We start from the raw sequence: 26807 nt of genomic DNA on the forward strand, positions 1-26807 counted from the left end.
AGAGTGGTCTATGCCTGGAAAACATTACCAGACTCTGTAGTTTCTTCCCCAAACCGCCAAAACTTTGACCTTAGACTGTCTACTATTGAACCCATTTCTAAGTGGCCTGTAAGGGGCATGCATAAGCGCACCAGTGTGCCTACCATCCTGTTCTAATGTCCTCATGTATTTGTAAAATATCATATACTCATAATCATGCTTGTACATCTTACCGTATTTTTCGCTCTATAAGACGCACCTGCTGATAAGACGCACCTAGATTTTAGAGGAGGAAAATAGAAAAAAAATATTTTGAGCCAAAAAGGGGAGAGGAAGAGAGGAAGGAGTGAAAGAAGGGAGTGAGGGGGGAAAGAAGGGAGGAAGAAAAAGGAAAGCAAGAAATGGAGGGAGGAAAGGAAGGAAGGAAAGAAAGAAAGAAAGGGGGAAGGGACAGGAGCAGAGGAAGGAAGCAAGGAAACTTATGAAAGGGGAGAGTAAGAGAGGAAGGACTGAAGGGAGGGAGGGAGGGAAGAAGGTAGGAAGGAGAAAGAAAAGAAGAAATAGAGGAAGGGAAGGTAAAAGAGAGAAAGAAAAAGAGCAAGAAAGCAAGAAAGAGAGAAAGAAAGAAAATGAAAGAGAAATAAAAATAGAGAGGGGGAATGAAAGAAATGGAAGGAGGGAAGGAAGGAGAGAAAGCAAGAGAAAGAAAGAACGCAAGAGAAAGAAAAAAGAATGAAAGAGCAAGAGAGCAAGAGAGAAAAAGAAAGAGAGAAAGAAAGAAAGAAAGAAAGGCAACTTCAAAGAAAGGCTCACTGAGCATCTCTCACTCTCTCTCTCTTTCTATCCCTCTTTCTTTCTTTCTCTTCCTTTCTCTCTCTCCTCTTCCTTTATCTCCTCTCTCGCCCTCCCTCTCTCTTTCTCTCCCCCCTCTCTCCCCCTTTCCCTCTCTCTTTCTCTCTCTCCCTCTCTTGCTATCTCTCCCCCCCTCTCCCTCTCTCTTTCTCTCCCCCCTCTCCCCCTTTCCCTCTCTCTTTCTCCCTCTCCCTCTCTCTCTCTCTCCCCCTCTCTCTTTCTCTCTCTCTCCCCCTCTTTCTCTCTCTTCTTCTCACTTTCTCTCTCGTTTTCTTTCTGTCTCTTTTGCTTTCTCTCTCTCTCACTCTTTCTCTCTTTTTTTCTTTCTCACGCTCTTTCTTTCTCTTGTTCTCTCTCTCTTGCTATCTCTTTCTCTCCCCCCCTTTCTCTCACTCTCTCTTTCTCACTTTCTCTCTATCTTGCTGTCTGTTGCTCTCACTCACTCTCGTTCTCTCTCCGTTCTTCTCAGCGTTGACGCGTGCACGCCCTGCCTGCCTCACCTTTGCCGAGAGCCCTTTCGTCCCGGGCTCCCAGCAAGGGGGTTGCAGGAGAGGCGGGGCCGGCGAAGGTGATATTCAATGTCGGGGGCGCTCGGGCGGTTGCGCGCGCTCCCTATCTCCCTGCTAGCCCACTCGGAAATAAGAAAAGCCGGCAAAGGCTTTTCTTATTTTGAATATTCCGAGTGGGCTAGCAGGGAGATAGGGAGCGCGCGCAACCGCCCGTGCGCCCCCGACATTGAAGACCTCCGCTGAGAAAAACCTTTGCCCATCAAGGAGGCGCAGCGGCGGGCAGAGAGAGGGAAGGGGAGGCAGCGGCGTCCCTCCTGGCCTTGGCGGGCCGCCCGACCCTCCCCACCTCCTGCAAATGCGGCGGGTGGCGGGGGGAGAGCGAGGAGCCGGTTCTGGCGGGCGCGGGGCTTGGCTGGCTGGCTGGCGGGGGGAGCGCCGCTGGTGGTGCAGAGGGAGACCCTCCTCCGGGAGGGAGGGGGCCAGGCAGCAGCTAGCCAGCCAGCTGGCGGGATGGCGCTTCCGAGTTCGCAGCCTCCCCCCCCTCCCTGCCTGCATCTTCGCTCCATAAGATGGGGCTGATTTTTCTTCCTACTTTGGGAGGAAAAAAACTGCGTCTTATGGAGCGAAAAATACGGTATATATTCACCTTCATGTTTATACTTTGTAATCATATGCCCACTTGAATGAATGAATGGGGAGGGAGGGAGGGAGGGAGAGACTCAGTAGCACAAGATCACATTATTCCCATCTTTGACCAAACCTGTTTCTGATATGATTTTAGTACAGGTATCACTACGGTATATTAATGTGTATGCGAAAATTCTCGTGACAATGAATTTCATTGTATTTCAGTTATTAGAATAATGAAAATATATGCATAGAGTGTAAATGCTAGCATGTACCACCTGGAGTTGTGCCTTTTATTAAATAAATAAACAAACCAAATCTGTCTAATCCACATTTTCCAGCAAACAGACAAGAAGCGAGATAATGAAGCAGGCTGTCTGAATTTATTTAATGCTTTGCATATAAGGAAATTATTTCACTCAGACATCCTAAGGTCCTCTTTTAAAGCTTCTTAGTCTCCAAATGCTCTAAAAGGATATAGATGAAGGCATTTGAAACCAGACTATATGGATCTTACCTTTTAAAAATCCAATTAATCAATATTGCTTTCTTAAAGAAAATGAATGAGAAGGAAATAGAACATTTGCAAATATATAAAACAGTGATGTAAACAAGATCAGTCTGTACAAGTCCATATTTTTGCATGCAAAAATTAGGCCAATGTAAGAGATTATGTTATCAAAAACAAGGAATAAGATGATGCCTTCCTGTGCTTTATGCACAGATGAGGCAAGGGTTCCCCACTTCCGGCACTGCTGGTGCACTCCCAGTGACTGGTGCAGGCGGGGTGTGTCCAGCAGGCAGGCGCATGCACGTTAGCGCAAGGTTTGGCTTCTGTGCATGCGCAGGAAGCCAAATCTTGTGCGCGGACACTCGTGCATGTGAGATTTCAGTGATTTTTGAGCAATTTCTTTGCTTCTACGCATGCACGGAAGAAACAAAATGCTGAAAATTGGCAAAATCCTATGCGTGAGATCATCCTCATATGAGATTTGGCTCCCTACATATGCACAGAAGCCAAATCTTGGACACAAAAGTGCATACATCAGGTACACTGAGCTGCGTATGCAGCTCTATTTTCCCTACTGGGACACTGCCCCCCCCATTCCTCCAGGAACCCAATACTGGCACAGATTTCCATTGCACTAGCGTTTTAATCTTGCTACTTGAGTGCAGGATTAATTATGAGGCTTTCTGCTCATAGTTAGAGCATATTTTCTCTTTTCCAAAGCACCAGAAGGCAAAACTAGGAACAATAGATGGAAACTAATCAAGGAGAAACACAGTCTAGCAATAAGGAGACATTTCCTAACAGTGAGAACAATTAACCAGTGGAATGACTTGCCTCCAGAAGTTGTGGATGTTCCATCACTTGGAGGCTTTTAAGAAAAGCCTGGACAGCTATTTGTCTGGAATATTATAGGATCTCCAGCTTGTGCAGGGGGTTGGAATAGACCACCTCCAAGGTCCATTCCAACTCTGTTATTCTGTTATTCAGAGACTCGGATGGAATGGCTTGTGGTCTCCAGCATCTGATGGTTAAGACAATAGTTTCTCTCTTCGGTAGGACAGGCCCTGAACTTGCCTGCAATAGAAAGTAAAGCAATGTATGCACCTTCTTCAGTAATTTTAATACTAAGTGGACTAATTGAAATTTGTTAGTTACCCTTTCCCCCTTACTCTTCCCCCCCACACACACACACTTTTGCTTCATCTTGAGAAGTTTTCTTTGCTATTTTATTTCTTCCTTCCTGAGACGTTTTTCTGTCTTCCTGGAGTTAAACATTTTTTAATCATTACTTCTGATATTGGCTTGTTTTTTCTTTGTCTCATTCAATCTCATTAGTCTCTCCTCTTATCCTTCACTTCAATTGTATATTTAGCTTATAATGAAAGGGAATTCATAGGTTTTGTAGCACATTTGCATTGCATACTAACAATATTAATTTAACTAAAGTAGTCATAGTTGCCATCATATTACAGACCTACTCCAACTTTCGCAATTCACCCAACAATCTAAAGGTTGCTTGATCTATTTAAATCTTAAACACCCATACCTTGGAAACGACAGATATTTAAGATAATTGTTAGCAGTGGCTATTATTTTTTTTACAAATATTTTTATTATATGTCACAAACAAGCATTAAAATGCGCTGCCGGTGACTTACTCCCTGGCCCGGATTTGCTGCAGGGCCAGGGAGACACGGCCCTCGGCGCAGCCGCCATCTTGAAGGCCAGGATCTCACAAGATTTCAAGAGATCCCGGCCATTTTGGGTTTCATCGGCCATTGCCGATGATGTCGTCGGGGGCGGGGCGGAGCCTGCCAGCCCTATAAAAGGGCTGCGCAGGCTCTGGGCCTCCTTTTCACCCCGACGACTATGAGCAGCGAACACCCGCCCGCCCTCCCTATCTTCCAGTGTGCAACTGTGGGTCACCCTTAGGGGGGCAGAATAGGAATTTTTGGCAGTCTTGGCATTTTCTGCGACCGTTTTTTCGCCTATTCCACACTGTGGTGATGGATAGGCGGTTAAGGGATGCTTTGCCCCCCGTCTAGGCTAATTGGCTTACCTTTGGTCATTTGGGTAGGCAGGTTAGGGGCGGAAAACTGGGTGGTGTTTAGAAACTGGGTGTTCTCGGTTGGGCATCTTTGGGGATGATTGACAGGTTCTCTCCAAAGGTCATGGTGCCTTTAGCTCGATCTGACCATTTGGGGGGAACCCGCCTTTGGGTCCCGCCCATTTCTATCCCCTTGTAGGGGTTAGACAGCGAGACCTCCCACATGCAGGTGCATGGCAGAGATCCAGGTGAGGGCAGGGCCCTTCACCTGGATCAGCATGGAGCTATGCCCATAAGTTGCTCCAGAAGTTTTTCTGACATCATTTTCCACCCCGGAAGTAATTGTTTGACCCTGCGGGTCCTTGTTAGGGTTTATTTAAATTTATGCAAATTTAATTAATAAAAATGACCCATTTTAAATCCAGCTCTCTGTGTCCGTGTCGTTACTCCGCCTCTGCTGCAATACAAACTATCATAAATGGATTAATAAAATAGATACTCTTCAAATTGTTTAGATATAAAAAGCAGATGCTGAAAGGCCATTAAAAGCTCTATTTCATAGGTACTGAATGCACAATATTTACTGTGAAAATATTGTATTAATTAAGAAAAGAACCATATGAGAAAAGCTAGAATACAAAATGTTAAAACAGAAATGAGATACCCATGTCCGTAAGATGTGTTCATTTTTTACTTAAAAAAACCATTTTTACTGAATGTTTCTGTGGCTAGCTAGAAATCACAGGATGTGAAACAGGATTCTGAGGTTCAACACAACATGCAATTTCTTACATACGAACATTTCAAAGCTGGGTCTTATACTGCTGTTTCCAACTCATGTAGTTTTAAAGTAACTGTAGAAATTCACAATTAATTTTGTGACTCAAATTCTGGTGACATTTTATAGAGCTCTTATTCTGACAGGTAAACTGTGGTTCATATTAAGTGCGTACAATATGTGCTTGAAGAAAATATACATACAAGCCAGACTTTGATTTGAAAATTGTGGGTGAAAAGCTGTCAATCAAAAATTCATCCAAGGATCAATTGTGTTTTGCCACTCAATCTAACCTCCTTTACAAAGTTCTCATATGATGATGACAACAAGATAACGCCCTGGTCAGACCACATCTGGAATACTGTATTCAGTTCTGGTCACCACACTTCAAAAGAGACATAGAAAAGGTGCAGAAAACAGCAACCAAAATGATTAGGGGACTAGAAACCAAGACTTATGAAGAAAGATTGTTGGAACTGGGCATGGATAGCCTAGAGAAAAGAAGGGCCAGGGGAGATATGATAGCAGTCTACAGGTACTTGAGGGGTTGCCAGAGAGAGGAAGGGGTCACACTGTTTTCCAGGGCACCAGAGGGCCAGACGAGGAACAATGGTTGGAAGCTGACCAAGGAGAGATTCAACCTAGAAATAAGGAAGACGTTCCTGACAGTCAGAGTGATCAACCAGTGGAACGGCCTGCCAGCGGAGGTTGTGAACTCCCCAACTTTGGACATTTTCAAGAGGATATTGGACTGTCATTTGGCTGGAGTGGGGATTGGACTTGATGACCTGCAAGGTCCTTTTGAACTCTAATAAATAAATAAATAAACATTAGCCCAATTTTGTAAATTGCTTAAGACCCACCTATATCGTCAGGCATGGGGAAATTGAGACATCTCCCCCAGGCTTATATAGTTTTATGTAGGGTATGCTTGCGTTGTATGTTTTTTCTTTAAAAATGAGGGGATTTTAGATGCTTTTTAAAAAAATATTAGATTTGTTACATTATCACGTTGTTATTATTATTGTTGTGAGCCGCCCTGAGTCTGCGGAGAGGAGCAGCATACCAATCTAATAAATTATTATTATTATTATTATTATTATTATTATTATTATTATTATTATTATTCACATCTTGACCTCTTAGGAGTAGGTCTGGATGTCCATGCAATAAATAAAATAATTTTTAAAAGCACTCAAAACAGCACAGCTGAAGTTAACATGTGTCTTCATCAATGCCTGACTGAATAACTACTTGCAGCCCTTTAAGCTATTTTAAGTTCTGTTTAAAAAACTGTAATAAGAGGAAATCATATCAATTTTCCTTCTTGCTGCTCTGTGTGGCTGATTTTGTTTAGTTCTCAGTATAGAGTGCTAAAGGCCATCTTGTTTGACCAAATATCGCATTCATATCTACTAACCACAAGCTACAACCACAAGTTGAGGGAAGGCCTATGTTTATCTTTCCGACTTGCAAAACATAAGCCTATTTCTAATCTCTTTTTTGAAGAAATGACTTCTGGGTGGGGGGAAAAAAAAGAACTTCTCTAAAAGGCCACGTGTGCTTATCACAGTAGCTAGGACTGTAGTGGGGGAACATCCCACAAACTGAATAGCCTATGCCAAATAATCAAGATTCAAAGTAAGGGCAACATAACAAAGAGCAATCCAGTTCTTGAGGATTTATTAACGTGCAACTGAAAGAAGATCAGAGGGAGATCTAATCTGACAGCTTACACATAAAATGGAGAACCCGCTGGTTTTATCCTCTCAACTCAGCTCGGAATCAAGAGTGAAAACTCTCTGTAAAATCATGAAATCCTTGAATAGAGAAGGGGCAAAACCAGACACAGGAAACAGGTAAGAGACTGAGGATTTGGTTTTGAATGTTCATTATTGTTTGACTTTCTTGCTCAGTGTGAAAAACAACAAAATACCTGGGTCCAGATTGCATTCCGCCACTCAGGGCAGAAATAGCATGCAGGATAGAGCTTTGAAAAGAAGAGAGAAGGCCAGAAGTCTAAGCGGCGAACAGGGACCTACAATTCAAAGAATGGAGAAGAAACGGTGAGGGAGGGAGTAAATTCCATTGAGCCTTTTGAAACTACAGGGAAGATAAAAGCATGTTCTTGTTTCAACGCAAGCTTTAGTCAATCCTTACCCCTTCCCCATCAAAAATAAAAATAAAAATCAAGGTATGAGTAGTCTGCAGTGAGTATTCTGCAGTCATGCAAAAATTACTGTTTTTTAATTGCAGGTAACAAATATTGACAAATGCAGAAACTGGTGCACATTTGGTGAAATACAAAGCACGAAGTGAAAGCTGTTGCAAATATATACATATTTTAGGGGTGATTTTTTTTCTGGGGGAGGGTGTTTTCCAATCCAAAGAGAAAGCATATACTACTGAAAGGGTCTGTTAAAATATGAATGTTATTTATTTATTTAGAATGTTTGAATAGTCTCCCAACTCCAGCAATGTGACTGTGGCTGAGTAAAAAATGTTTAAATAAAAATATGAAAGAAAAAAGAACCATATTTTTTTCCCCTAAAGCAAATTCAGCTAGTTGTCTCAGAAGTTTTCTATAAAGAGGCCAATATATCTCTCTGAGGAAAAGCAAAATAAAACAATGCAGTAACAGTTTAAACAGTTCCCAATCACTGAGATCAGCATTTAGTATATGGAGATATGTGTTTCTCATTTTGAAGTAAAAATGAAAGATGTTTGGCTAATTCATAATCAGAACTAAAGATCTATTTACAAAGCTATGGTAAGATGCTGGTATCAGGGATAAGTGCAGCACCTGCCCACATACATATGGTCAAAAGAGGACAGATTTTAAAAGTATCCTCTCTCCCAAAATAAAAAAAAATGGATGTTAACATCACTAAGGGTCAAAATCAATGTGTCCTTTAAGCAAAAAACAACATTCCCTGCCTTGATGAAGTTCATCTTCAGTCATGTGTAGTTGCTAAAGAATCCTGTCTCAGTACACCAGTCTCTTTCTGACTGCCAACAATACTGAATAAATGTGTAAAGGGGAAAACACATTACTTCTGCCTATTGAAGGGCCAGTTCTTTGAAACACAATTAAGAAATAATTTAATTTAGTTAATTTAATTTAATGATTCTCCAATACCGTTTGATTTTCTTTAAATGCTGCTCTGAAATCCTGCATGGCAATTGAACACTTTTCCCCAAGAACCTAAACCCAATGCGTGGTTATGTTTCCTTGCATGCCAGTCTGTTTTATTGTATTGTGATGCCTTGGACCTCTCTTGCAAACTGAACAGGATCCAGTGGTTCCAAAACCTTGCTCCCTTTCTCACTGGTAGCACAACATTTCTAAAATTTGCAACCACGAACTACACCTCTTGGTTGGATTTTATTTTATTTATTTATTTATTTATTTATTTATTGGATTTGTATGCCACCCCTCTCCGTAGACTCGGGGCGGCTAACAACAGTAACAAAAAACAGCATGTAAATCCAATACTAAAACAACTAAAAAACCCTTATTGTAAAACCAAACATACATACAAACAAACATACCATGCATAAATTGTAAAGGCCTAGGGGGAAAGAATATCTCAGTTCCCCCATGCCTGATGGCAGAGGTGGGTTTTAAGGAGCTTACGAAAGGCAAGGAGGGTGGGCGCAATTCTAATCTCCTGGGGGAGTTGGTTTCAGAGGGCCGGGGCCGCCACAGAGAATGCTTTTCCCCTGGGCCCCGCCAAATGACATTGTTTTGTTGACGGGACCCGGAGGAGGCCCACTCTGTGGGACCTAACTGGTCGCTGGGATTCATGCGGCAGAAGGCGGTCTCGTAGATACCCTAGTCCGGTGCCATGATCCAGTCAAAGAGGGAAAAAATGGTCATTTATAGCAGTGCCTTGGAGTTTTATGAATATTTGCTTGTGTGTGGCTACTCACATTAAAAGGGTATGCCAACATGGGATCATCCTGATAAAGAATTTCAGCATAGAGTGGCAAATGAAACCTGCAATACAATTGCAATGCAAATATTCGGTATTCAATATCCCAGTAATTTTTATTATTCCATGCCTGGAGCACATATTCAGGCCTCATGATATCATCATACTGATTCTCTTTTTGTCATTTTTTTCCCTTCTAAGTATTTGCACTGTTGCAAATTTTGGATTTCCTGAAAGCCTTCTAACACTTCCGTAATGGGCACAGCTGATAGCTGGTGCATTTTGGTTATGTAAACAGCAACACTCATATCTTTAGTACGGGATAGGGAGGAAGTGGTTTCTTGTTTATATGATGATTTGGATAAATTCAAAGAACCCATACATGCAAAATAGTAGACAAACGTCAGCCTTGTGATGTTTAGCAATAATACTTGAAAACACACACACACACACAAAAAAAACCAACCCTTAGTTACATTGCTATCTGAACTTGCCGAACCTGAATACCATTGGGTTCACCCATCACTAATTATTATTATTATTATTGTTGTTGTTGTTGTTGTTGTTATTATGTCAATACAACACAGCAAACGAGATCACTATGCTGGATTTCATATTTCATCACCAGTTGGGTGCTTCCCAAGCACCTAGGACTGTGTGATGTAGCGGCGAATTATGTTTGCCAATCCCAGTAAAGCGGCCTTTTGCAATTGACAGATGGATATTTTGTCAATTCCGATGGTTTTCAAATGTCCACTGAGATCCTTTGGCACTTCGCCCAGCATGCCAAGTACCACTGGGACCACTTTCACTGGCTTATGCCAGAGTCGTTGCCAGAGTCATTATTATTAATTAGATTTATATGCTGCCCCTCTCCGAAGACTTATATAAGCTGTATACTCAATTTTTACATTGTAGTCGAGTGTCATTTAAGAACATAAGAACAGCCATGCTAAATCAGGCCAAAGCCCATTGAGTCCACCATTCTGTGTCACACAGTGGCCAACCAATTGTCCATGGGGATCTTGAGCAGAAAGAGAAGGCAAGACCCTCCCTTTCCCCTGGCCCCAAACAAATGGTACTCAAGGGAATCCTGCCTGCCTCAAGCAACATAGAGGCGGCACATGGACATCGGTTTCAATAACCACCAATACACTTGGCATCCATGAATCTGTCTAATCCTGCCTTGAAGCTATCAAGGTTGACAGTTGTCACGACCTCTTCTGGAAGTGAATTCCATAAACCAACAACCCTGTGGGTGAATAAATATTTCCCTTGATTTGTCCTCACTTTCTTACTTATGAGCTTTAGGGAGTGCCCCCTTGTCCTAGTATTGTGTGATAGAGAAAATAATTTTTTCTCTATCCACCTTTTCTATCCCATGCATGATTTTATACACTTCGATCAAGTCACCCCTTAAACGCCATCTTTCAAGGCTGAAGAGACCAAGGCTTTGCAACCTGGTTTCATAAGGGAGATGCTCCATTCCCTTGATCAGTTTGTTTGCCCTTTTTTGCACCTTTTCCAGTTCCATTATATCCTTCTTGAGGTGCAGTGACCAGATTTCTTCGGTGTTTGTCTGTTGTCACATGAAAAGATATACTTAAATATTTACAAAATGTGAGGGGGTGTACTCACTTATGTGACATACTGTAATGTGTAAATAATAAATATTGAATTTCCAAATTCTTATATTATTTTTAAATTTTTAGTTTGTAAAGTGTCATGTGTCATAAAGCTAATTGTTTTCCTAAACATTTACAAGTTTGCCTATCTTTAGTGGTCCATCCAGATTGTGAGGTTGGCATGTTCTGAGTCTCCTGGGTCTTACAAAGTATGCCTTCTCTGCCATGGTGCCTTTGAGGTTGTCCACATCAGGAAACATACTCCATAAAATAGCAATAACAATAGCACTTAGACTTACCGTATATACCATACCATAGGGCTTTATAGCACTCTATGAGTGCTTTACAGTGTTAGCATATTACCCCCAACAATCCGAGTCCTCATTTTACTGACCTTGGAAGAATGGAAGACTGAGTCAACCTTGGACTGGTCACAATCGAACTCTAAACTTTGGGAGGAGGTGGCCTGCTATACTGTATTCTAGCTGTGCCACCACAGGTCCTAGACTAGAACTTAGCTTCATTGAGATATACACTATGGACAGATTGTGATTTTCCTCTCTCTTATACCTTATTGATTCAGGGAAGAACCAGCTTGAGTCTCATCCTAAAACTTAATGAATACCTGTCTCTTTTTTATTTTTGTAACAGCTTCTGAATATTTACATCATGGCCATCTTTATGTTTCATATTATAGAACACTGTCCCCACCTTTCTCAGAGATAGTCATGACCTGTCAAGCCTTCAAGGAAGCCATGAAAACTTGATTTCACTCCCCCCATGCCCTGCACAGGTATTGGGGCTAGATCAGTGGTGGGGTGCTCCCAGTTCAGACCAGTTCATAGAACTGGTGGGACCAGTAGTGAGAGGCCCACCTGCCCAGGAAGCTTCTGTGTATGCACAGAAGCACTGCACATGCAAGCAAGTATGCGCACAAATAGGTAGTGAAGTGTTTTAGAATCCACCACTTGATTAGTGGCACCTGGCATTGTGCATGTGCTGTGTGGGCAAGAAATTTGTTTACAAAGAACTTGATAACTTGGATTTGAAGGATGTCTATCCTTAGATAGATGTCCATGTAAATTTGTTAAATAAATAAGCAAAATTTGATTCCATCTAGAAGCTTTGCATACAATGTCTTGAATTCTCAAGCTGCATGGTTATAGTGTATTTTGAGAGAAGCAGGCTGTACCAATTGAATACACAACCTGTGTTCAACTCTCAAAACTTTGGCTATAGTCTAAACTTTGCTATTTATAATAAAAAAAGAAGACTGAAATTCTGAAATGCTTGAAAGTTAGATTAAATGTCATCAGATTGAATGTAACAGAGTTTTAGTTTTTTGTACTTTTCTTTTGTAGGTCAAGAATGCCACTCCAATGCCAAATGTTGTATTCATAAAAAAGGATGTGTACACTTATGCATATATTAATCCGCTTTTTCTATATTCATTATAGTAACTAAAATACAGTACAAGTAATATGGTACAAGAGAGTTACAGTTAAACATCAGGATAAAAACTGTTGTGGTTAGCTCTGGCCCTGCTCCTGCCCCAAGGACTGTGGATGTGTGGGAGACATCCACATGCTGCAGGCCTGTTTTGCCACCAGTGGAATCTGCTGATGAAGGCTCCTCTGACCAAGAAGACATGAGTGACAGGGAGGAGGAGAGTGTGGCAGACAGCTCAGAAGGAGATCAATTATCTAGCTCCTCCTTGGATTCAGAACAAGAGTTAATGATACAGCCACGCATGAGGAGAGCGATGCATAGACAACAACAACTGAGAGATTATTAACAAAGAAAATGAGGCCACCTGTGGTTGGGTGGGGCTGTGGTAATTAGAGAGGCTGCTATAAATAGCAGCCTGTGGGTATGGTCATTATGGAGGATTATCTGATCGTTGTGTTTCATGACTGCTTTACTGACTTTGACTTTTTGTGTGCTGATTTTTCCCCGCTTTGAAACTAAACCAGAGCAAAGTGTGTTTCACTTTGTGAAAGAAGAAGGACTGTGAATTGCCTCACAGCTGCAAGCTAAGTATCACAGAACTGATAAGGGACTTGTACAAATTACCAGTTTGTTTGGAGACGAGTGCTCTTTGCTATACCAAAAGAGGGCTTGGTTTAAGTGAATTTTCATTATAAAGAACATTGTTTTGAATTTTCAAATGTGTATGTGTCTGAAATTTGTACCTGTGAATTTTTGGGAGGATTCTACCAGAGAGCCCGACAGAACAAAAACTGGGATGCTATGAGTTCTAGTCCCTCCTTAGGTATGAAGCCAGCTGGATGACTGTGGGCTAATCACCTGCTCTACAAAGCAGGCAATCACAAACCACTTTTGAAAAATCTTGTCAAGAAAACTTCAGGGGCTTGTTCAGACAGTCAATAGGAGTTAATGCTGACAAGAAAGCATTAAAAAAAAAACTCTAGTGGTGCAAGAAAAAAAGTCCTAATGCTAGTTTTAATGGATGGGTAGTTTGGTTGAAAGCTCCACCTCCATTTTGTTATTGTCTCTTGAGGTGATAGAATCTAATTGAACAAATCCTATGATATAGCAACCAAGGAATCAGAACAGAGGAAAGGAAAGCCATTATTATATCACATCATCACCCCCTTTGCATTATTCACTGTTATCAAAGAAAGCAGAACTTTTTGTGGCAGCGATATACTAGCTAATATATTCAAATTTTGTTGAATGCATCATGAAATGTGTTTCATTATTAATAATTTCAGCTATGGAATTTCTTCTTTTGTTATCTGATTTTTAAATAGCAAAGTATCAGAAGCTTGTGATCTCAGCCTGGCTTTACTAAGATTAAGCCTATTCCTCCCCCCTCTCGAGTCCCTTCTGATCTTGTCACCAAAGTAAATGTGAAAGACTATCAACATGAAAAGATGTTCATTTACCCTTTGCAGATGATTCTGTATGTAAAAATATTCAGAGGTGTAAGTGAGAAATCTATTATTCTGTCCCGCAAATGGGAAAATAACATCAACGTTTATGGAATCATATGTGAAAGGGAAGCAATGAGCTTTACAGAGCACTCTGAGACGGTAAAAGAGAAATGTTCAAAACTCTTACCACTGTAACTTTCACTTTTTGTAGATCACTTGAAAAAAGGAACCGGCTAAGTCTCTTGCATAAATCTGAATTGCACCCAAATATGAATTTTGACAAATTTGAAAAACTAGCAAAAGCATCAAGGTGAGACTTGTTTTGGAAACATATATAATAAATTAAACACACACACAATTTATATGTATGTGTGTGTGTGTGTATGTATGTATGTACAATATGTCTGTCTGTATGTATATTTTAATTATACTGTATATATAATTAAATTGAATTATACTTATATATAATTAAAAAGAGTGCTATAAAGAAGGGTTTATATTTAATTCTGAACATCTATTGCATGCCTAACTTTATAGGTACTTTTGATTTTTGTATTGTCAATCAGTGGATTTCGACTGAGAGGGTTGGGTTCCTCCCGGTTTGGATCAGATCACCCAAACCATTAGTGACCCACTGGTGATGTGACAATGGCGTCACATTTCTGTTGGTGCTGTCCGTGGGTGCCGCCATCTTTTTTTTAGAATTTTTAGAGAATTTTTTCATCTTTGGATGGCTTTTCCTCTTCTTCTACTTGAAAAAAAAGCCCTCTTTCCTGCCTGCCCATGGGTTAAAACTGAGCTTTATTTATTCACCCAAAGCACAGCTGTGTTTTGGGATTTCTTGGGCTAGTGAGCGTGTGCGGAAGCAAAAATGCTTGACACGGTGTGCATGCGCGAGCAGAGCAAAGCAAACCGCTGGCAAAGGTAAGTGGAATCCATCCCTGTTCCAACTCCCACAATTTGAAAGCCATCATGCTACTCTAAATCATAGGAAGTAATATTCTGCCTCTCTCCTTCAGTTTAACAAGAAATAGTGTTTTGTTGTGTTTTGTTTTTCTGTTGAGAAGGTTTCATGAGTAAGATATAGATTTTGCTTCTACTTATTGTAATACGACGGTCATCAAGGGAAGGATTTTTAGTGAAATCTCCAAGTTTAAAATCACAAAGGACTTTCTGTCATGGGGATGACATAGCTCCACCAGAATAGGTTGGCATAGGTGGGATATTATAGTAAAGTGATATTAAAAGTTGTTGAATTTTTAGTATTATTTTATTACAATGAAAGATTACCCTGGAAGCGGAATAACAATGCGGAGACAGGAGCTGGAATTTAACATGGGATCACTTTATTAAATTAACATAAATTTAAATAATGTAAATGTTATAACAAGTGCAACCAAAGTGCAGAGGCCAATAAACTAATGGGGCGGAAATTACCTGTCAAAACATTCATAGGCAACTATTGGACTTAACTCCTTGCTGAACCAGGTGAAGGTAGCCAACTTCACCTGGATCCAAGCCATGCCCATAAGCGTGTGGGAGGAGTTCACCCTCCAATCCCCACGGGAAATTGGATAAGGTGAGTCCCATGGGCATCCTCCCTCCAATTCCCGAAGTTGCACAAACCTATAGTTCATGGGGAGAAGCAGCCCATCATCTTTGAAAAGATGCCCCAAAGGAGAACGCACAGTTGCTCCTACTGCCCATTTCCACCCCTAACCTGCCAAACCCCAGTGACCAACGGGAAAGCCAAATTGATCAAATATGTATCTACATTGTTCTGCACCCCCTAACCAGCCCATCCCTAATGTCTGTGTGGAATAGGTGAAAAACGGCCACACCCGTAGGAGAGACTGCAAAAAATTCCTATTCGGCCCCGAGACAACCCCGTTCAGGCACACTGTATGATAGAGGAGGGCGGGTGGGAGTTCACTTCAGGATAGCCAAGGCGAAATGAGGAGGTCGCTTAGTGCAGCCCTTAAATAGGGCAACTCAGGACCTCCCCCCAGGCCCAGGAGGCAGTGCACTAACGGAGTGCGCCAATGGAACCAAGGCGAAAGGAGGAGGTCGCTTAGTGCCGCCCTTAAATAGGGCAACTGAGGACCTCCCCCCAGGCCCAGGAGGCAGTGCGCCAACGGAAGCCAGAAAGCACGCAAGCCGTGCATTTTTCCAAAAACCCCACCCTAAATGCTAAAGGAACCTGCAAGCAAAAAAGGCAAAAATAGAAAAACTTAAGAACTGAAACATTTGAGGGGAAGTGGTAACATAGTATTAATATGATGCTTCATCACCAGGTTTTGATAGAGGTTAGGAACATCTTTCAGTTCCTTTGTGCAACTTAATGCACAAAGATGGCCTTTCAAACACAGATGAATTCATGTATGATGTTTATGAGATCTCACAATTTTTTTGAAATTCTTAATAGAATCCTTAGAAGGCTTTTTCTTTAAAGATTATTTTCTGCAGTAACTGCATCTCCCCAAAATCCTTTTTGCTCTGTTATTCAGTTTGATTTTGTGACATCTTGTGTCCTGTTTCTTTTTTATGTGTACTTTGTAAATTATTTAAATTATAAATTATATAATTATTATGTAAATTATTTGTGCCTTAGTACGTCAACTCCTAGCATTTTCCACCCAAGTATACTGGCTAGGAAGTTCTGGTAGTTGAAAAAAACATTGCCTTAAACATATTTTTTCAATTGTTACATATTCTTTTTTCTCAGTGTATATATCATTATAAAGTCTGCTTTTTGTATGTGTAGGTTTTCAGTTATAGGTTCACTGACATTCTGAAGACTAGTCTCCTAGTCTCCTAAGTCTCCCCATCTATAAAATTGATAAATATTTCTGAATTGACTTCTGATTTTTGTTTAAAAAGACATAGTCCTCTACTTACAACCACAATTGGAATCAGAATTTTCATTGCTAAGTAAAGCAGTAGTTAAGGGAATCTTACCTGATTTTATGAGGGTTTGTTTTTTTTTGCTATGGTTGTTAAGGGAATCACTGTAATTGTTAAACAAGTCATGCAGTAGTGAAGTGAATCTAGCTCCTAGCTGACTTTGCTTGTCAGAAGTTAGCTGAGAAGGTTGCAAATGGTAATCTGCTTTGTCTCAGCTAGGTTATCAACCTTGCCTGCTATTTTCTTTATCTCCTCATTATTTGTTTCCCTCTGTGAATTAATTTCCCTGTAAATTAATTTATTTTGCCCACTTCTTCAGGGCTGAGCCACATGTTATGAATCTATCTAAAATCAAACTTCCTCAAGTGCTTGTGAAAACAGCTCAACACATACTTGAAAAGGTCACTTCCCAAACTTTTTAGCAGAAGAATGGGTGAGACTTTTGAGTGTACTTTTTGGTGAACTACAATGTCAAAGACCAGTGACCATTATGGACAATTTGAGATAGTTGGCTTTTAAAAAAAAGAAAAGGAAAGGAAAGCAACCTTCTTTCTCATCTCCTAAATTAAATATAAGTCCATCCAAAGTAGCATGGCATTTGGTGAGAGTCATCATATTGCTGTAAACAAATGGTGTGCTTATGTCCTGGTACCACTGCTATTGCATCCTCCTTTCTGAATACCATAAAGCTTCCTGTGTAATGTTAAAAATAGCTTATGGTCAGAGTGCCTTCCTCAGTGTTCGAAACCACATCTCAGTGTGAACAATTCTCTTTTCTTCCCAAGCTTTTATGTACAAAACCATTTCAAATATCATAGACCCACCACAAACAAAACAGTCTATTTTGGTTATTTATTTATTTTAAAAGATTAAAGGTGTCAAACCTGCATTTATTACTTATTTTAAAAGATTAAGGGTGTTTCATAAAATGACTCAGAAAACAGCACTTCCTTTCAATACATTGATTCTTTTCATAATTTAATAGGAAAAAAACATCAATGAAATCAGAAGGTTTTTTTCTCTCTAAGAAATCATTATTAAATACCATTAGACAAATGAAAGACTGAAATCAACAGAGATAAAATATGTTAGGAAAATCTGCAAGTATGCACACAACAGGTAACGCCTCTGTTTTTGTCTTGTGCAGTGAATCCCCTGAAACTGTAAAAAAATGGGCTGAATCTTTTGTCCAGCTGATTTCTCACAAAGGTTGGTATTGATGTTTTCAACTAGCATTATGCTTCATTACAGTTCAACGTCTTACAGCAAGCCTCAATTGTTTCATGCAAAATATCTTTTCATTATTCTTCTGCAATGAAGGATTAACCATGTGTAAAGTGAAGAAGTCTATTAAGTTTGACTGCCAGATTGCTGTGAAAAATGGCCCTGAATTTTGATCATTACCATAAAAGCTTAGAAATATTGAAGCTTCAGTAGTGGAGAAAATTATTCAAGGTAGAAGGGGATATTTTATTAATCCTTAAGGACTAATATTAAATATGTTATGTAATGCACAATGAACAATTATGTAATGGAACTTGTCACTGTTAACTTGGATATAAACATCTAGGTATTCCATCTGTGTCAATTATGATTTAGGATGTCAATATTACAAACAAAATTAATTTATTTTTTAAAATCAAAAGTTGAGTATACCATTAAAAAGGAAACAAAAAGTCATACAATTTTCAAGTTTGGATAAGAAAAAGATTCACTCAATGAAAATGGTGGTTGATGGTGATATCATCAGTCAAGAGACCAATCATCTTCCTTTCCCATTTTCACTTGAAAATTCCAAGTCTTCCAAGCAAAGACATGTACATCTTTCAATTGCAGCAGAGGCGGAGTAACGACGCGGACACAGAGATGGATTTAAAACTGGGTCATTTTTATTAATTAAATTATCATAAATTTAATTCAACCTAACAAGGACCTGCAGGGTCAACCGAATTACTTCCGGGGCGGAAATGACATCAGAAAACTTCTGGGGCAACATATGGGCAAAGCTCCATGCTGATCCAGGTGAAGGGGCCACGCCCTCACTTGGATCCCAGCCATGTGAATACATGTGGGAGGTCTCGCCGTCTAACCCCTGAAAGGGGATAGAAATGGGCGAGACCCAAAGGCAGGTTCTCCCCAATTGCTCAGATCGATTTAAAGGCACCATGAGCCCTTGGAGAGAATCTGCCAATCCCCAAAGATGCCCAACGGAGAACACGCAGTTGCTAAACACCACCCAATTTCCGCTCCTAACCTGCCAATCCAATGACCAAAGGTAAGCCAATTTAAAAACTAATCGGGGAGCGAAGCACCCCCTAACCATTCATCCTTCGCCACAGTGTGGAATAGGTGAAAAAATGGTCACAGAAAATACTGAGACCGCCAAAAATTCCTATTCGGTCCCCTAAGGGCGACCCCAGTAGCACACTGAAAGATAGGGAGGGTGGGGGGGTGTTCGCCTGCTCGTCATCGGGGCGAAAAGGACACCCCAAGCCTGCACAGCCCCTTTTATAGGGCTGGCAGGCTCCGCCCCCGACGACATCATCGGCCAGGCCGATGACCAGCAGGGCTGGGATCTCGCGAAATCTCACGAGTTCCCAGCCTTCAAAGTGGCGGCTACGCCTGGAGCCGCGTCTCCCTGGCCGGGCATTATTCTCAGTAACTGTACATTAAACTATAGTTTCTAAATATACATGCAGTGCTTATTTAATATATTTATAATATTATACATTACCATGTCTAGTCATCTTTTGCTGGCTCATAGTTCAATATGAGACCTGTCTTTAAAAGTAGCACTGAAAATGAAGTAATCAGTATACAAGAAACTTTTGAGTTAACATTTGATTCATACCTATTGCAATCTGCATATGTTTGGACTGGTAGGATCTATACATAATTCATATACTGGATTAGAGGAGAAGAAAATACTATTTCTTTTTTACAGAACAAGCCAATAGAAACCTCCAGAAAGGTGGCCAAGTTTTTGCTATTAGTATCTTTGAACAAAGACTGGTTGTTTAGGTTTCCATTTGTTTTCTTTCCATGGCACTGAAAATGTGATCCCTTAACATGTGTTTGTGCACTTTTTATACAGGTTTTGTAGGCACTATATTCTGTATTCTAAATAATTTATTCTAAGATATTGCTTCATGTCTGTAATTTATATTAAGATTTTCTATAAAATATAGGATAGCATTACTGTAGATATATAAAAATAGCTGTGTATTGGATTAAAACTGATAAAATGTACTTAAGCATACTATGCAATACTAAAGTAAACTTTATCATAAAAAATTGTAATAAAAATGAAAATGCTTGATAACTGCTGATAAGAAGCAATAAAATAAATGTAAGGATAAGACATGACTGAAATCAGAACATATTTTATTTATGGTTTCAGACTTTAGCCTGATCAAACACAGCAGCATTTTACAGTTCTTTTGTTTTATTGCCAATATCTATATATTTTTCAGATTTACTAAGTTTCTTCTTGAGATAGATCAGCTGGGGGTCTATGAAGTACTGCAAATAGTATTTCTATTTTGTTTTTTTCCATTCAATTGTGTATGTTTCTCAGAGACTGCCTGGGAAAGTCACTGCACTTATCTTGGCAAGGTTACTCAGAAGTGGTTTACCATTGCCTCATTCCCAGGGCTGAGAGAATGACTGGCCCAAGGTCACCCAGCTGGCTTTGTGCCCAAGGTGGGACTAGAACTCATAGTCTCCCAGTTTCTAGACTGATGCCTTAATCACTTCACCAAATGGTTCCCATCCACTAATATAAGTGGAACCAAATTATCTAGAGCCAGCATCTAAAGATACAATCAAATCTATAGTCAATGTGAAGATTGAAATATATTTGTGGATTTTAGTGCAATTCTAAACTCAATAATATTAATGGTGCATATCAAATGCCTGTATTAATGGTGCATATGAAATGTCTGCAATATATGTATGTATATATGTATGTATGTATGTATGTATGTATGTATGTATGTATGTACGTATATATGTACGTACATCCAGAACCACCTTCTACCGCACGAATCCCAGTGGCCGATAAGGTCCCACAGAGTTGGCCTTCTCCGGGTCCCGTCGACCAAACAATGTCGTTTGGCGGGCCCCAGGGGAAGAGCCTTTTCTGTGGTGGCCCCAGCCCTCTGGAACCAACTCCCCCCAGAGATTAGAACGCCCCCCACCCTCCTTGTCTTTTGCAAATTACTTAAGACCCACCTTGGTCGCCAGGCATGGGGGAGTTAAGTTATCCTTTCCCCCTAGGCTATTACAAGCTATGCATGGTATGTTTGTGTGCATGTTTGGTTTTTTATAATAAGGGCTTTTTAGTTGTTTTTATTAATTGGATTGTCCATGTTGTTTTACCACTGTTGTTAGCTGCCCCGAGTCTGCGGAGAGGGGCGGCATACAAATCCAAATAATAATAATAATAATAATAATAATAATAATAATAATAATAATAATAATAATAATAATAATATGATGTATATTATCTGGATGTCAAGTTGGATGTTTTTGAAATTAAAAATGAATATGCATTTATAATTAATATATACAGTAAATGAATCCAGTTGACATTAACATTGATCTAAATAGTCTAATCTGCCCATTCTTAGACCAAACAAGGGGCACATTGGAAAGAATATGGCATACCTATTACAGGGAATCCTCAATTTAAGAAGGAGTTCTGTTCCCTACCTCTATTTTTAACCCAAACTTATATTTAAATAGTAACCCATACTTACAAATGAACTACTTACCACTAACACTGGTGCACAATGTTGTAGTTCCTCAAGCTGATAAAGTGCTGAAACTGCACAGCGTTGTCAGGGATCCCTGAAAATTAGTGAAAACAGGCTGTATATGAAAATTGCATAGCTTCAGCACTTCATCAGCCTTAAGAAGGAAAATGCCATCTGCCATATTTATTAACAGGCAGTCCATTCATATCTAGAGTTTGTCCTTAAATAAGATGTTTTTAATCTGGATGCTGCCTGTACATTTCTCAAATTAAGCTCTGATTCTTCCAAAAGCTTTTCATATTTACTGTATTCAAAATGAACCTCCACACAGTGAAAGTCTGGGACATTATTTTTGTTTATCCTATACCATGCAAATCACAGGTATTGTTCCAGGACTGATCTTAAAAACAAAAATGTGTAATTTAGGGAGATATTTAATTTAAAAACCTCTGAAAATGGTAGTGAGAAAATTTCATCCTGTTTTATTTGATGTTCCTTTGATTACATGTTGTTTATTTTGTAGCTGGCTTAGAAGCATTCATCAAGTTTTTGAGAAGTGAGTTTAGTGAAGAAAACATTGAGTTTTGGATGGCATGTGAAGAGTATAAGAAAAGCAAAGATGTCTCCCAACTTCCACTCAAAGCAAAGACAATTTATGAGACATTCATTGAAAGAGAATCACCAAAAGAGGTACAGTGAAAATAGTTCTCTTAACACAATTGGTCTTTTAAATCCTTAAATAATCTGTCTGCAGGGAGAGGATGCCAAGATAATGTCCATGGGTAGGTTCCTGTTGGTTTGGACTGGTTCTATAGAACCGTTACAGGAATTTTTTCCCACTCTCCAAACCGGCAGCAATGGCTAGCTGGTCACAGTCCTGAACAGCTTTCTCGGCAGCGCCATAGATTTTTGTTTCTGTGCATGGCAGAAGCTGGACTTTTAGCACTGCACATGTGCACATCCACACATGGCATATCAGGAAGCAAAACAGTAGTGACGTAAGCCAGAACCCACCTCTGCACATTTTATTTTTATTTATTTTATTTTTATTTATTTATTTATTCTTTGTCCAATATACAATACATATGAGAGAGAATATACATTAGGAATATATATATAAAGATAGGAAGTAAAAAGGAGGGAAGTGGATAGGAAGAGAATATATATAGAGGAGAGAATATATAAGATAAAAGAGGTAAGAAAAGAGAATTGGACAGGGGACGATAGGCACAACAATGCACTTATATACGCCCCTTACTGGCCTCTGAGGAATCGGGAGAGGTCAATCGTGGAGAGTTTAATGGAGAAGTGTAGGGGATTGGGGGTTGACACTATTGAGTCCGGTAATGAGTTCCACGCTTCGACAACTCGATTGTTAAAGTCGTATCATTCTTCTGCCCTCCACCCTATCTCAAATATCAACCATTGCTCCTAACAAAAATCACTGTACACAGGGAAAATTACTAATGTCATTTGGAATGAATCCATTTTTGAAAAAAGTTATGATTATTTAGCACATGCTACCACAAGAGTATCCCAAAAGTGAAACAGGAATAAAGATTGAAAATATTCACTTGCTGAGAACTTTATCAGCCTATTTTTATAGCTACTTGTATTGTATAAGAATTATTGTTCCTCAGTCTTCTGAAGCAATAATTACCGGGGTAATTATTAGTACATATAAGTTATTGCTAACACATTGGCAAGGTTTCAGATAAAATAAATGTGTAAAATGAATCACCAGTTTAAACACAGCTTTCAGAATAATAACTGTAATGCTTTAAGAAGATTTTAAAAATTGATTACAGATTTGTTCAAAAGACAAGTTAAAAATTGCATATTAATTACAAGTAATGGTAAATAAATATACAGATATAACTCATGTTTTGGCTTAGATGTTATTTATACTTAACTATCAAATGTCTATTATGTGTCATGTATTCAAGAAAAGAAAACAGCTGCATAGCATGTCAAAATATATCTAGGAGATTATAATGATTTGTGCAATTGATTAGAACAGTCCAGTCAGGGACCGCCTTCTGCTGCATGAATCCCAGTGACTGGTCAGGTCCCACAGAGTTGGCCTTCTCCAGGTCCTATCAACTAGACAATGTCGTTTGGAAGGGCCTTCTGTGTGTGGGGGGGGCACAGCCCTCTGGAATCAGCTGCCTATGGATACTGCCCCCTCCTCGCTTTCCACAAGAGTCTTAAGACTCATTTATGCTGGCAGGCTTCAAGCCATTCGATTCTTGCCCCCTGGCCAATGAATGTGTGAAGAGAAAGCTAATTGAATGAAATGATTGTTTTTATGGTTCTTTGAGTTTTTAGTTAATTAATTGGATTAATTTAATTAATTGGATTAAGATGTTTTATATTGTTTTATTATGTGTTGTAGGCTGCCCCGAGTCCTCGAAGAGGGGCGACATAGAAGTCCAATAAATAAATAAATAATAAATAAATATAAATTGAACAAACCAAGTTATGTAAATAAACCTTTTTTCCTCCCTCCCTGTGAAGATTGACAAAGATTAAAACTAACCCTATCCTCCTTTTGAAATAATATAACATTAGTACAACTAATGTTATCCATTCTAAATCCCACTAAATAAGTGATGAACATTGTTAATACTTTATTGTCCTCCGTTCAATTTTTAGGGGGTGGGAAATTAAAGAAACTGGAGCACACATTTTTCACTGAAAATCTACTGTGCCCCACTTCAATTTTATTGAACATGCTTCCCATATGGATATTCAAATTTGATTTCCAGAAAGTGCCTCAGAGCAGGGGTGAAATGCTTCTGGTTCACTCATGCCCTGTGAGTCATCATAGAGCCATTCGCGAAGGGAGCACAAGGTTCCACCCAACAGTCCGAATAGCACCATTTGAATTTTTTAGCCATCTGCACAAGCACAGAATGCTTTGCATATTGCACAGAGGGTAAAAGATCCTAATGGCAGCATTCAGATGCGTGGGAAGAGCCTCACACTCCCTTTCGACCTGCTCAAGTGAACCCACAGGCACAAGTGAACCAGGAGCATTTTACCCCTGCCTCAGAGTGTATCGAATGCAGATGTTGCACTTGTCTATAGTATGTTAGAGCTGCCATGTGATCCCAGGCAAAGACCCAGTTTGTCAAGGTGTTGAAGGCAGGTGTTTACAGTTTATCAAATAGCTAGTCAACTGACATAAGCCTATGAGACATATGACTCCCTGAGGACTCATTACCAAAACCTCAGCGTGGATGAGACTAAAAATATCCCCATCACATTTTTTGACCATGCTTCTTATAAAATTTGAATATAGCAGATTTCATTATTGTTAATGTATGCACAGAGTACTCCTTGTTTTACCAAGGTTGTGCACACAGAAACATTTTACTGAGATTAGTTGTAAATAATTACTCAGCCACACATAGTTACACCAGCTTGAGTTAAAGTTTACTCTGAGAAATAGCATGTTCCAATAAACAGTCCAAAGTCATACATGTAATAGTCAGAATAACAATCCAAATATTATCAAGTACAGTAATACCTCGTCTTACGAACTTAATTGGTTCCGGAAGTAGGTTCATAAGGCGAAAAGTTCGTAAGAGGAAACATTGTTTCCCATAGGAAACAATGTAAAAGCGATTAATGCATGCAAAGGGAAAAGAAATCACAAAATGGTGCTCCGCTGGATGCCGCCGTCCAGCTGTCACCTTTTAAAACAGTTCTCCCAAACGCCGAACCCGGAAGTTCAGGTTCGGGTTCCGGAGGCCGCTGAGAAGCGCCCGGCTGTTTCGGCCTCCAGGAAGGACATCTTCGTGACGTCAAAGCTCCACCCATGGAATTCCCTATTGGGATTCCCCACCTCCTTTCCAGCCTCCAGATCAGCAGAAAACGCTGCCGATTGCAAAAACTGCGCTCCGCCGGGTGCCACCGCCCAGCTGTAACCTTCTGAAACAGCTAGGTGCTTCTCGGCGGCCTCCGGAACCCGAACCTGGAATTCCGGGTTCGGCATTCGGGAGAACGCCGAGAAGCCCCCAGGCTGTTTTAAAAGGTGACAGCCGGGTGGCGGCGGCCAGCAGAGTGCCATTTTGTGATCTGCGGTGGGTTCATAAGCCAAAAAAAGTTCGTAAGAAGAGGCAAAAATTTTTCGAACTCTGGGTTCGTATCACGAGGGGTTCGTATCACGAGGTACCACTGTACAAAGTATTTCTTACCAGTTGTTATAAACAGTAAACAAAGATATCAAGCTATAAACTCAGTTTAGCTATAGTACATAACTCCAACACATAAAATGCAGATAGATAGCATAGCAAACTAACAGTGAGTAGCAGAGACATAGAGAACTGAGAGAAATAAGCTATGATCTGTAGCTCCCTCTTATGGCAGTCTGTAATACCTTCAGCCAATCAGACATAACTCAGTTAAAGCTATATTACATTAACACACATTGTTGGTTTATATATTGCCAACCCAACTGTTTTGGACATAGTCCTAACAATTATAATTCTTGAGTAATAATGTATTGGATAGGAAGTCAACACCTTATATGGAAAAAATTGGGAATAACCAACAACCATCCATTTTATCAAATGTTTTCTTCTTTTTCTCTAGGTCAACCTTGACTTTAATACCAAAGTCTCTGTAAATCAAAATATGGAACATCCAACGCACAACACATTTGATGCTGCACAGAACAAAATTTATGCCCTAATGGAACAAGACAGTTATCCACGCTTCTTAAAGTCGAACCTTTACTTAGACTTACTCCATGGCAGACCTTTAGGTTGTTCAGCTCTTCGAAGGAGATCACGTTCTTTTACCATCAATGACTTCAAAGATGCCCAGCCAGATTTTGCTGTCTGGCTGTAAAAGTTAATTTCTCTTTGACCCCATCTGTATGCCAATGAAGGGGCATCTTTGCCTCAAATAGTTGAGATGTGGGGAGTTAACATAGAGGTCACAAAATTATTTCCATTTCATTTTTGTTTTGTATATTTGATGATGAAATGCAAAAGTTTCAGTTTCATTTATTGCATGGATGGCCAAGATTTTTTTATTCTCAGATACTCTCTATAAAATTAGGCTTTTCTGAGCTGCAAAAATTTGGATGACTATTAAAGAGGAACAGAGTTAGTTTTATATCTCTTCACTGTCATCTAGTGATCATCTATATTTCTGCAATTCTTGCATTGTAGACCTAATAATGTGAAGGCAGTGAAAGGCTACCAAAAATTTTACTACCACATTCCTGCATTTTCTTTCAACATCTTTCAGTGCAAACTGAGTGCTCTGGGGAGGAGCTCCATTTTTGCTACCCCACTGTGCCCCCCTCCCCCATCTGGGCAGTAGCCCACCCCTCTGTAAAGGTCAAGTTCCTAATAAACAGTAGCACATTTAA

The 26807-nt window shown here is 39.9% G+C and overlaps 1 protein-coding gene across 1 annotated transcript; it reads left to right on the top strand.

Annotated features, from left to right (window-relative positions):
* Positions 1-6948: 6948 nt before the first annotated feature.
* RGS18 (regulator of G protein signaling 18) lies at positions 6949-26542 on the top strand. The gene is made up of 5 exons (XM_070749011.1): positions 6949-7162; positions 13972-14070; positions 17812-17873; positions 21945-22111; positions 26021-26542. Exons 1-5 carry the CDS (start codon positions 7047-7049, stop codon positions 26276-26278), a joined length of 702 nt encoding a protein of 233 aa, XP_070605112.1. The 5' UTR covers positions 6949-7046; the 3' UTR covers positions 26279-26542.
* The last annotated feature ends 265 nt before the right edge of the window (positions 26543-26807 follow it).

The sequence above is a fragment of the Erythrolamprus reginae genome, chromosome 3, assembly GCF_031021105.1.
Source record: "Erythrolamprus reginae isolate rEryReg1 chromosome 3, rEryReg1.hap1, whole genome shotgun sequence".
NCBI classification, from domain to species: domain Eukaryota; kingdom Metazoa; phylum Chordata; class Lepidosauria; order Squamata; family Dipsadidae; genus Erythrolamprus; species Erythrolamprus reginae.